This window comes from Theropithecus gelada, chromosome 3 (genome assembly GCF_003255815.1).
Source record: "Theropithecus gelada isolate Dixy chromosome 3, Tgel_1.0, whole genome shotgun sequence".
Classification (NCBI taxonomy): Eukaryota; Metazoa; Chordata; class Mammalia; order Primates; family Cercopithecidae; genus Theropithecus; species Theropithecus gelada.
Genome location: NC_037670.1, coordinates 125,853,971 through 125,867,180, shown reverse-complemented (window position 1 = coordinate 125,867,180; position 13,210 = coordinate 125,853,971). Strand labels below are relative to the sequence as shown.

The following is a 13,210-nucleotide window of genomic DNA, read 5'->3' as shown; positions in this document are numbered from 1 at the left end:
AAAAAATACAAAAAACTAGCCGGGCGAGGTGGCGGGCGCCTGTAGTCCCAGCTACTCGGGAGGCTGAGGCAGGAGAATGGCATGAACCCGGGAGGCGGAGCTTGCAGTGAGCTGAGATCCAGCCACTGCACTCCAGCCTGGGCGACAGAGCGAGACTTTGTCTCAAAAAAAAAAAAAAAAAAAAAAAGGCATTTATTTTACCTTGTTTTATTTAACAGTTATTTATACATAACTGACATCAAGGTGAATAATTCATTGTTATTTATAAAAGTCCATCTGCGATTAAACCAATTTAAACTTCTGGGTGCCTAAAACATCCTCTATGTGAAACCAGAAGATTTGTCAAGTAAGGTTGTTGATAAGATGTAAGAGTCGCTAATAAAAGTGTATTTAATTACAGAGTCAAGTTTTTATCCTTTCATGTTCAGTTGGAAAGACATTTAGGGGTGGGGGAGTGTGACTAGGATAGAGAGCAAATGTCCATCCTGTTAGAATGAGCCAGCAATGGTGAAGTGTCTCACAGCAGGAAAAATGACCTCTAACTTCAGGAATAGGGAGATGAAGCACCTCCAGATCTTGCCTGGATGGTAGTGGTGAGAAGAGAGACTGGACAGGAGACTTCTTTTCATGTGAAAGGATTGTGGTATAAAAACATTTGAGGGGGCTGGGTGCGATGGCTCATGTCTATAATCCTGGCACTGTGGGAGGCTGAGACGGGCACATCACTTGAGGTCAGGAGTTTGAGACCAGCCTGGCCAACATGGTGAAACCCCACCTCTACTGAGGTGTGGTAGCGCACACCTGTAATCCCAGCTACTCAGGAGGCTGAGGCAGGAGAATTGCTTAGAACCTGGGAGGCGGAGGTTGCAGTGAGCCGAGATTGCACCACTGCACTCCAGCCTGGGAGACAGAGTAAGACTCTGTCTCAATTAATAAATAAGTAAGTAAGTAAGTAAGTAAGTAAGTAAGGTTGAGGGACTCTGTCATGAAGAGTAAAGGGAAGCCATAAGCCTTTTAACTAACTGGTAGTTGAAAGAAACATTAGGAAAGTAAGAGTCAGTTGAAGTTTTAATGAGTGAGCAGTACAGAAGGTGGGGGAGGTAAGTGGGAATTTTATCAACTATGAACTATCAGAAAAGTTAACGTAGTATAAAAAGCATGTGTGTGGAGCTAGGAGACCCCCTAACTTACTGCTGGTATCTTAGGGACTCATGTCTCTTGAGGCCTGATGACTGGTTTTATCCAGGCTGGAAGAAATGATGCCCCAAATTATGAAATCAGCCTGGGTCAGCTAGAAAGACGTAAAACGTTAAACCAGTCGTAAGTTAAGGTCAAATAAGTTAATTAATAAAAAAGCTGGCTCTAGTTCAGTTAGAGGTAGGATACTCACTATTTGATTTGATATCCTTGTTCCTTTTGTTCAACTATAAAGTGGAGTTTACTGATTTATGCTTGTTTAATAGAGGAAAGTATGTTGTAAAGTATAAAAATTGAACCAACTTATTAACATAAAAATATAGCTACTCTATTGAGAGGCTGTTTTTTTGTTCTAAATGGCATCAGCATTGCTTTGACCTTATCAGTCATATTTCCTTAGAAAACTCAGTTAACTCCTTTGAGATTTGATCTTCTCTTTTGTACATGTTGTGACTGTCATCTAGGATGATGGATGTAAAAGCACATTAAAATAAAAGTTAAAATAAAAAGCTAAAATAATGCCTTACACATTAGTATTTCTACTATTATTATAAGAAATTCCCAGCTATATAAGATGATACATATTCTAGATAATTATGACGATATAACCTCCTTATGAATGACTGAAGACTCAACCCCGTTGGAAGCCAGTTTCTGCAGCTATGGAACTGTTAATAATTCTGAAGAAACACTGTTTTTATTCATTGTAGCACACTCTGGCCATGGGATTATATGTTTCTTTCCAAATCAAAGTTTCTCTTAGAATTGTTCACTTTTTGAAGTCTACTGTAATTACAAAAGTACTGGAAAAGTAAGTAATGCCAAAAGGAGAGGCTTTCTACATATTATTGGTATATACAAGATTAAAAAATACTAACATTTATTGAATACTTACTGAACATATCTATGTTAAGTGCTAAATACCAACTCTGGAATAAGACTGCTTAGGTTCAAATTCTGGCTCTATCATATAGTACTTATAAAAATATCTATAGCTCAGTTTTCTTACCTATAAAATAGGGATAATAATATAGACTTTCTAGAGTTTCTGGGAAGATTAAATCAGCTAGTACATGTAAATCACTTGGAATAACAGTTGGCATGTACTAAGTGCACAATAAGCGTTCCTCCCCTCTCCTCCCCTTCCTCATTTCTTTCTCATCTTTTTCCTCCTCCTCCTCCCTCCTCCTTCTTGTCTATAACCTGCCTACCCAAGATCTCACAGCTGGGGAGCTACAGGGCTAGCACACTGTGCAACTCTGCAGTCCATACTTTTGGCCACTCAGAGATACTAATTGATATGTCCAAATGCTGTTTATAAGATTTAGAGCTTTCCTTAGTGAGATTTTAAAAGGGTATTCTTTTATGTTTATTTCTAACTGAAAATGTTTCATATGTTTACTGACTTTTTATAAACTTTAAAGTTAGGAACATTTTTCCTAGAAAATTTAGAAAGCTACTCAAAGGCATGAAGCATTATTAAGATAATATATTGAGTTCAAGTTCTTTCTAACCACTTCCCAGCTTGCTACATCATGATGGATACCAACCACTAACCATGAAATGAATGCAATTTTTCCATTTACATTAAATGTTACATTGAAGATATTATGCAGTATTTTTCATACTTTCTGGAATTGCATACAAATAATGTTTTATAGTAGCAGATGTGTGACATCACATGAAAAACTTGTAAAACCTTTACATGAAAATCACATCTGCCAGTCTCCACTATCATTTTAACTACAGTTATATGGTTTGCTTCTCTGTCTCTGCCAGAGAAGGCAGTTTTGCATGAAAGTTGTCCCAGCAAATCGTGTCTTCTGGACCAGCAGCTAGTTAAGCAAATTGTGTAGCTGCCATTAAAACCAAAATGTACCCAGCAGACATAATTTCACAAAAGAGGAGAGAGAACCACATTTGTACAAAAGTCACAGCTGTTCAACTCTCCATTTTGCACATTGTTATTAAAAATTTTCCTATCTTTATGAACAGTGACAGTTACATTCCTAGCTAGCAATTTTAGGACTTCTTAATACATAGTGCTAAGTGCTGCACCATCACGGATTTGGTGTCTGTCAGGAAAAATTGGGCTAAGTTCTTTCTGCTGCTACATAGTCAGTTTGCACAGACAGCAGATAAAATTTAAAAAGATGTTGAGTAGGGCCCATTGTTCTCTAAAACAGCTGTGTGTTGCCTCTACTAATCCAAATGAGGGCCAACATTTTTATGTTAAGGTCCAAACAATAAGGATTCCCTTTCTTTCACGTCTTGCTCTCGGTGGCCATGTTGTCCAGGGCTACTCCGAAGTGGTGGGTAATGGAGCTGGTGGCTCAGAATGCCTGGGTCAGCAGCCTGTCTCCTGAGGCTCTGGATGCAGCATGACCTCGCATTGTCGGGCATTCTGCTGTAGAACAGTACTACAGGGAGGCCAGGGAGGAGATGTTCTTGAGGAATCCCTCATTCTTCTCCAGGGATGGGTCCCAAAGGCTTGTTCAGACCATTATGGGTTATAAATGCTAAATTTATAGCAGGCATTTTGGTTAAGAGTTTGGAGTCTGGGCTCCGCAGTCAAACTACCTGGGTCCAAATTTCAGCCCCTCATCTCAATAATGTGTGGTTCTAGGTAAGTTACTTAACTTCTTTAGCCAGGGTTTCCTCATCTGTAAACTTAAGACAATTTAGCTCATTATCACTATAGAGAGAATTACAAATGTGATAGAAACTGTTAAGCACTGAGACCAGTTAATGGCACATACTAAGCACTCAATAAAGGTTAACAATTTCCATAACATGATGATGATTTTTCTAGTTCTTGAATATATTAAACCTAAATCTTAGAATTGAATTTGCAGGGGACAAAACAGTGGCATAGTGGGGTAAAGTCAGTTATAGTGGTCAAAGCCTGCTCAATCCAGGTTTCTCATTTTCTAGCTGTGTAAATTATCTTCTGCTATTGATTGCTGGAATTCCTATTTGCTTGTCTGTGGCTGAGAGGAAAATGTGTGTTTATGCAACTGTGCTAGAGACATTACATTGATTTCAATCAGTGCCCAACCTGCAACTTCTATTCCCAGTTGTTGGTCTATCCGAAGAGAGGTGCTAACTGCTAAACTGGACCTCTTGTGCCCATGCATGTAAGCTTTTTTGCTACTGGGTTGGAAGGTGGAATCTTTTTCATATCTTGTAAAGAGTACCTCCAATTGTATGAATGGATGTGTAATTAAACATAAAAATGATAGCTGTACAGATAATCCATTGCTCATTATCATTAATAGTATCAGTAAGTCAACATTTTCTTGACTATATATTAACAAAAAAGATATTGCTTTGTTATATGAACTAAATATTAATATTACCAATTAAAATATAATTCCTTAAGATATTAATGCTATCACTATAATTATGAATGGAATCTTAGTCTAGACAGTTTTTATTTTATATTTGTAATACATATACTGAAAATGTTGAGATAGCAACTTTAGACATTTACCAATCTTTTATGGTAAGAAATTAGGTGACTTTCTTCTTCCAACAAGAACACTCTACATACTGAAAGTGATGAATAACCTCTACGTTTACTTATATATTCTTATAGTTACCATAAACAAGGCTACTATTCAGAACCAATATATACCTTGTGAAAATAATAGCATAATAGAGATGAGATACAGAATTAAAACAAACCATGTAAATAGGTGTATTCCAATTAAAATATTTCAAAAGTTTTTTTGGGATGATGGAAGATATTCCCCATTTCAAGTAATGTATACATCATATACAATAACAGGTATCTTAATTATGTTTATGAAGTTTTTCAAAAGGATGTTTCCAATAAATATTGGGATAGTATTCTACTTAACATTGTCTTTAAGTTTGAATTATCTGTTTATTTGTCTCAGTTTTCTGCGTGGCCTGCTACACCCACACACCTAATTACTGACACTGGTCAACTCTATAAAATCATACAATGGGGACAAGACCATGACAAATAATAGAACTGAGTGTAACGGGAAGGAAATTAAACTATTTTGACCCACTGTGACCTGTATATACAACCTCCCCATCACTCAAAATCTAAAACTATTAAAACATGTCAGCTTGATCTAATTATAGAAGACATAACTGACTAAATTCTATATAATTCTCTGACTATGGCTGTGTTACATGGAAAATGAAGTGGAGAAATGTAGAGAGAAGTATGATGTAGGCAAACACACACACACAAAACATCTGAAGTATAAAGATAACAAGAAAAGTTTTCATTTAGGGTTACAGCCAGTGTCCAATTTCATAATTAATTACAAAGGATCTACCAGCAGCATATCTTCACTTGCAGAACACACATCTCAATGATCAAGAAGGGATGAAGCATAGCTTTCTGACATAGGGTTGTCTTGCCTCTCTGTTAGATGATTAGGACAGAGAAAAAAGGTTTTAGTTAAACCTTTTCCTGCATTGGAAGTTAGCTTGACAGGAGCTGAAGATATGAAAAAACAATCTGAAGAATTAAAATAGGGTAGGAGCCAGCAAACTATGACCTGCAGGCAATATATGACCAACTGCCTGTTTTTGTAAATAAAGTTTTGGTGGAACATAGCTGATGTTGCCGGTGGTTGCTTTCAAGCTACAACAGCAGAGCTAAGTAGCTGTAACAGAGGCCGTATCATCCTCCACCCCAAATATTTGCTATCTGGGTTTTTATGGATTTTGCCAACATATGGACTAAGGAATGGTTCTTTTTCAATGATTCTGTGAGGAAATATACTAAAGATAAGATGTGATATGCCTCACACTCAATTCTCTTTCCTTACATGGAATTTCCTTGAATATCTGATGTAATAGGCTTAGACACAGCACAGTTTGATTCAGTGAATTAAGACAAGCTAGCATTTATGTGAAACATTTAGTGTTATATTTATTTATGGACTATAACTATGTTATTTAAAACATATGGGTACTTTAATTCATCAGCAATCTAGTGGGACACAGAGGCCTTATAACTATTTATAAATGATGTCCCTTTATTTTTGCAGTTAGAGATACCTCTATGTACTTATCTTACTTTTTTGTATCTGTTCAGTGTCCGTGTGACACCATACATTAGATACTATGCTAGAAGACTGCATATGGAAAATGAACTGAATTCACCTTCACTGTGAATCTGGAAATGACTGTGGAGCCAAAACTGGGGCTTTTCCAAAGGAAAATGATGGGTGAAAGTAATTAAGACAAGTGCTCCTGAGGGAGATCCTCAAGGGCAGAGAGCACACACATTTCACTTATCTGTACACCTCCAGTGCCAAGAAGGGCTTGACACCTAATAAAAGCTCAGTAATGGTTTTTGAATATTGTTACAAAAACAATTTAGCACTAAAGCCAACCTGTAACCCTTGACCATCTGTAATTATTAAACAGAATGTGGTTGGAAAAAACAAAGTGAGATCTTGAGGAACAATGTGAAAGTCTTGTTTTTCAACCTTTGGATTTCTTGGGTAGTGTTTCCTATAAGGAATATATAGGCTTTGTTATTCACCCAAATAACTTTAGGAATATTAAACAATAGACAAGAATGAAAAACAATCATCTATTGGGAGAGAGAGTTCTAGAAACATAAATCACATATTTAACTTTTAAAAATTATGAATATTACTTAATTTTCCAAGAAACATATGTGTATGTAATTAAACCTGAATAGTTTCTTTGTTCTGAATAAAAGGATGCATAGGGGGATCATTCATACTACAACAAATTATTGCAATATAACCTCCAATAGGTAACATAAAAATCCAATGTACTGAAAGAATACTGTTGATTTGGAATGAGGTCCTAGAAAAGAAAAAAAATCTAAATTTTATTTTATTTTTCAACTAAAAAATATGGCTGATTCATTTAATTGACTTCAAAATCTGTTTTAATAGAACATCTCGTTTGCACAACCAGTCAGCTCCCAACATTTTGATTGCAAAATGAAAGGCATTTACTTTGATATCTTTAATTATCACTCATTTAGAGGACAGTGTGAAACACACTTTTTCAATTGGTGTTTTAGAATCGTTGAGTCAAAGGAAAGGAATGACAAATTAGCCAGCTGGAGAGGAAAGAAGCAGCTAGCTGGTGCTGCTAGTCTTGCTGGATACTTCAAAATGAGATGAAAGGGAAATGAAGGGGCTGTTAGCTACACATGCTCAATAAATAAAATACTAACATAATTTCACAACATATTAATAACAAGTTAATATCACACTTAGAGACTTACTCAACATAATAAGTGCCATAAATGGGATCATCGATTTTTTCCCAGCCATATGGAAGCTCTGAAAAATAAAGAGTTATTTCTTTCAGTAAATAAAGAACAGATAACACAATTTCTAATAAAAAGTAATATAATTTAATTGTTCATGGATTGCAGAAATGGTCTACCAAAGTGGAACAAAGCATTCAGAGTCAGCAACAAATTTCAGAACATATTATAGAAACTATAAGCAGCACTGACTTGAAAATTGGCAGTTAAAACCCAGAGCTCTCTTCTCTGCAGATACACTGCTGGGTCTAGCCATTCGTCTCATGCCAAATAGTAGGATGGCATGTCATCATGTTATCACCATTTAGTGCAATATAGAAGGCAAATTGCTTTCCTGAAAGTGCATATGGTTCTCTTATTTATTTGTATTGCTAAAGGAGCATTTCAGGACAAAGACCACATCTTTCAAAATATATTTCTGAGGATGGCAAATTGTTTCTGATGACTGAAACAAAGACATTATAAATTCTCAATTGATACCCCACTATTTGAGATGGTAGGCTTGCTGTTACTCCACGTGGGTCAGAATTTGAATGCTGCCAATACACTCTTTGGGCTTATTTTAAAAATAAGGTCTAAAATTGTGAACATGGTTTCCTTGATAATATAGTTCATGTTTTCAATTCTCCATGGTTAATTCACACATACACACATTAAAAAATATCAACAATACTATAAATCCTATTACAGGCAAAAACATGCTGTCTGAAAACTAGGCTTTGCTTCCTAATATTGTTTTCCAAATACACCAAGGTTTTATAATTATTAACTCCTACAAATATGAAGAAAACTGTGTTTTTCTTGATAGATATTTTTATATAAATATAATTTGAAACCTAAGATACATTGATAAGTTTAAATGTATTTCAGTGAAGTTTAAGGGTTTTATTATTATAGTAATAATACATATCACTGTAGACAAAGCACAGTTATCAAAAGAAAACTGAAGTTACCTGCAATCCTGCCACCCAGAAATAACCACCATTAATATTTTGTTGAATACCCTTCAAATAATTTTCTATGCATATATGTGCAAATACTTTTAAAAGAAATTATACCATAAAGTGCATATTACTTTTACTGCCTGACATTCCTACTTAACAGAATATCAACGATGTCATTCAATGTGAATGTGTGTTACTGCACAATATCATTTTTAAGGTGGCAACAGTAGTAGTCTGCTGCATGGCTAGAAGTTGTGTAATTCTATCATTTTTCTATTTTTGAACATTTGGGGCTTTCCAGTTTTTACCTGTCACGTGTCATCTGTATTGGACCTACTAAAATGTAAATCTTTTATCATGTTTCTGTAATATAGTATTGACAAATTCCTAGATGTGAAATTTTGGATAAAGGGCATGCATCCTTTTATTGTTTTTGACATATATGACCAGATTTCCACCTTCCTAACTTATGAAAAAGTACTAATTTATAATCTCACTGAGAGTGTATGAGTGATTTTGTTTCTCTGTACCATCAAATTAAACACAGATCCACAATTCCGCACCCAAAACTTTTAGAAACATATACATTTTAGAGTTTAGAAGTTCTGCAATTTTAGAAAGTTAACACAGAGCAAATGCTTTCTCTTTCATAACACTCTAAGTAGAGTTGGGGAAAGCAGTTTATAATCGAACATATGAGTATTTCTGCAGCCAAAGATATGATTCATACGAAGAAGGATAACTTAAACTTACAACATCAAATTTGAGAGTACCTTAAGAAATCTTTCTTTCAGAAGGATAATAAGAGTAAACCTTTGCTGAGTATTGTTTGTGGTTTGACTACTAATGGATTTTCTAGGTACTAACTCATTTTATCATGCCAGCAACTCAGGACTTGAAAACCCTGTACTCTGGTTCCAGCAAGCTTACCCAATTTAAATATCAATTCAGAGACTCTGTTTAACAAGGCATAAACACCACTTAATTTAGATTAAGGAGAATAACTATCCAGATGGTTTTCACCAAATCCCCCAAGCTACTGGCAAATTCATCTAGTAAGAAGGAATTCATTTGACAAGTATCTATTGAGCGCCTTTTATAAACAGTTCATCCAAAACCTTTTTTTTTTTTTTATAAGCAGCTTATCCAAAAGTAAAAGACTATACAGAGGACAACAATTAATGTTATGGATATTTGTTATTTATTAATATGGTTCAATACATGGATATGTATTTATAATAGGTTTAATATCATCTTACGAATGCAATAATATATAAAACAATCATGTTCAATAAACATAAAGAGTAAAAGCCTAACGTAGTTAACTTATGAATACAGTCCTACTTCTTAATGCCAATGCCATATGGAAGCATTTCATGGTAAAGTTTGTACAATTATCTTTTTATAAAGTAAATGATTCTTTCATTTTAATCTGAGTAAATTACTAGTTCTAAGCAATGTATCCCAGAAGGGCAGAGTTCATTGATTCTTTATCTTTGTCAGATTTACAATGCCAAATTTCCTGGGTACGATTTATTATTTATTATACTTTCCCACTTGTCATCATGCAGTCCTCATCAGAATTTAGGGAGAATCTGCTTTATTTTTCATAAGATATCAATATGTTTTGTCTATTTACTTGGTTGTTTCATATTTTCAAGGTAAACTATTATTTCATGCTGAAACAAAATTATACGTTATAAACATTTGTATTTTAAGAACTGTTAGAGGTCCTAGACTCATACTTTGAGGCAAAATTATACACTAGTTCTAACTTTCTGTTACAAACAGCATCATTTGTTTCATTTTAAATATTTTCAAGGAATTGTTGGCCGAATCTTACAAGAAACCAGTAACAGATACATGCATTGCTTCATTTATATCAGAATGGATGTAAAAATATACAACTAATGTTAAAAAAGGTACTTGTATGTATGTACATATATGAATGTGTAGCTGCATGTGTTGGCACATGTGTGTTTGTGTGTATTCTTTTAATGACATTTTGCTTCAAAAACAAAGATTTAAGCTAGCATGCTAATGAAAAACCACAATTTTCACAAGTTTTTCTTCACTTGTAAAAAGACGAGTCATAAACTTCTTAACATTATACACTGAAGAGTACACATCTAGATGATGAAAAATTAAAAAGTTAAGAATTATCTTTCACTGTGAAAATTAAGTTATTTGGACTTGGATTAGTTTTAACAAAAAGAAAACAACTGCTGCTTCTTTAAATTAAACTAACAGATGAGAAAAAGAATTTCCAACTATTCGCCCAATCAGGCAAGCATGTAGCTTGGAGCTTTTGGGTCCTAGGTTATTTAGAATACTGTATTCAACAATACCTGACAAATCTGTGGATGATTAAGGTCACACTGATGAAAGAATAGCATACACTATGCAACAGGAAAAAATAAACACTTGAGATCAGCAAGGTTAATGCTGCATTAAGAACTGTTTTAATTGAGATTTTCTTCAGGCCATGGAACCATGGAGCAAATTCAGTGATTGAATATTCCTACCCTGAAAAAGTCTAGATTAATTTGTAGTCAATCATATCAGCTTCTAAAACTGGAAAAAAACAAATGATCAAACCTAGCTTTTTTAAAACAAATTTAAAAACAAATGATCAAACCTAGCTTTGCCTGGATTCTGGCATAGTCAGCCTGCTATATTTTTAAAATTTAATTGTGCTTCCCAAATATTATTTCATTTATTTACTTAATTTTTAGTCAGGTACACTTTCACTACAGAAAACAGAGACCCCTTTATGCTAGCTCAGTAAGAAGATATCCACATTCTGATACTGTGCACTGAGAAGGGCACAGCTTTACCTCTGTAGTATACTTGTCAAAAATAAATAACCTTATGTGTGTGTATTTTTAAACAGTTGGGGTTCCACTGTGTTGCCCAAGCTGAACTCAAACTTCTGGGCTCAAGCAATCCTCTCCCCTCAGCCTTCTGAGTAGTTGGAACCACAGTGCGCACCACTGTGCCTGGCCAGGAATGCCATTTTGATCATGAGAAACATATGACATACTCAAGTGGAGGGACATTCAATAAAGTAACTGACAAGTACTCTTAGAGAGGGTCGAGGTCATGAAAGAGAAAAACAGACTGGGATATTATCACAGAGTGAAGGAGAATATGGAGACGTGATAACTAAATGCGTTGTGGGATAATGAACTGGATCTTGAACCAGAAGAAGGACATTAGTGGAGCAACTGGAAAAATTCACATAAGATTTGAAGATTAGTTAATAGTTTATATGGATATTAATTTCCTGGGTTCAATGACTGTACTTATGAAAGATGTAAATGTTAGTGGCAGCTAAGTGGGAGTTATGTGGAGCCACTTTGTACTATTTTTGTAATTTTTTAGAGGTTTAAAATAGCTTCAAAATGAAAACATGGAAAAATCTAGGTCACTTACTGTTACTGTTGATTAGAGGACTTCTACTCACACTTCATTTTAAAAACCTTTACAACTTTTAGTTCAGTTTCAGTGGGGTACATGTGCAGGTGTCTTATCTGGGTATATTTCATGATGCTGAGGTTTGGGATATGAATGATCCCATCACCCAGCTTACTGAGCATAGTAATACATAACAGTTTTCCCCTCCTTCCCTTCACCTTCTAGTAGTCTCAAGTGTCTATTGTTGCCATCTTTATGTTCATGAGTATCCAATGTTTAGCTCCCACTTATAAGTGAGAACATGCAATATTTGATTTTCTCTTCTTGCATTAAATTGCTTAGGATAATGGCCTCTAGCTGCATCCATGTTGCTGCAAACGACATGATTTTGTTATTTTGTATGGCTGCATAGTATTCCATGGTGCATATGTACCACATTTTCTTTATCCAATCCACCATTTTGGGCACCTAGGTTGATTCCATGTCTCTGCTATTGTAAAAAGTGCTACAGCAAAAATATGTGAGTGCATGTGTCTTTTAGCAAAATGATTTGTTTTCTTTTGGGTGTATACCCTGTAGCAGGATTACTTGCTCAACTAGTAATTCTATTTTAAGTTCTTTGAGAAAGTGTCAAACTGCTTTCCATATAAGTGTTCCCCTTTCTCCGCAGCTTCACCAACATCTGTTGTTTTCTGACTTTTTATTAATAGCCATTCTGACTGGTATAGGATGGTATTCTTTTGTGGTTTGAGTTGTGTTTCTCTGATGATTAGTGATATGGAATATCTTTACATGTTTGTTGGCTCTTTGTATGTCTTCTTTTGTGGGATGTCTGTTCGTGTCTTTTGCCCATTTTTAAATAAAGTTATTTGTTTTTTGCTTGTTCAGTTAAGTTTCTTATGGATTTTGGATATCAGATTTTTGTCGGATAAATAGTTTGCAAATATTTTCTCCCATTCCGTAGATCTTTTAACTCCGTTGATAGTTTCATCTGCTGTGCAGAAGCTCTTTAGTTTAACTGGCTCCCACTTGTCAATTTTTGTTTTTGTTGCAATTGCTTTTGCGAACTTGAAGTTGGTTTGCTAGTATTTTGTTGAGGATTTTTGCATCTATGTTGATCAGGGATATTGGCCTGTAAGTTTTCTTTTTTCATTGTGTCTTGCCAGGTTTTGGTCTCATGTTGACACTTTATTAATGTGAAATCAGACACATAGAACACTGGATTCATTTTGATAGAACTGAAATTTAAATAAAATGAGAATGTAGGATTTTTGCACTTGTATTCTTCTTTTGTATTGTCTTGACTTTTTTTTTTTTTTTTTTTTTTTTTTTTTTTTTTTTTTTTTTG

General features: G+C 34.8%; 1 protein-coding gene across 2 annotated transcripts in view; it reads right to left on the bottom strand.

Annotated features, from left to right (window-relative positions):
- Positions 1 to 13,210, bottom strand: part of MAGI2 (membrane associated guanylate kinase, WW and PDZ domain containing 2) — a 1,480,053-nt gene that overhangs the window by 357,107 nt on the left and 1,109,736 nt on the right. For both annotated transcript variants that reach the window (XM_025379587.1, XM_025379588.1), the window contains exon 7: positions 7,457 to 7,514. In XM_025379587.1, coding sequence (XP_025235372.1) covers positions 7,457 to 7,514 — 58 coding nt within the window. The remainder of the gene's footprint in view (positions 1 to 7,456; positions 7,515 to 13,210) is intronic.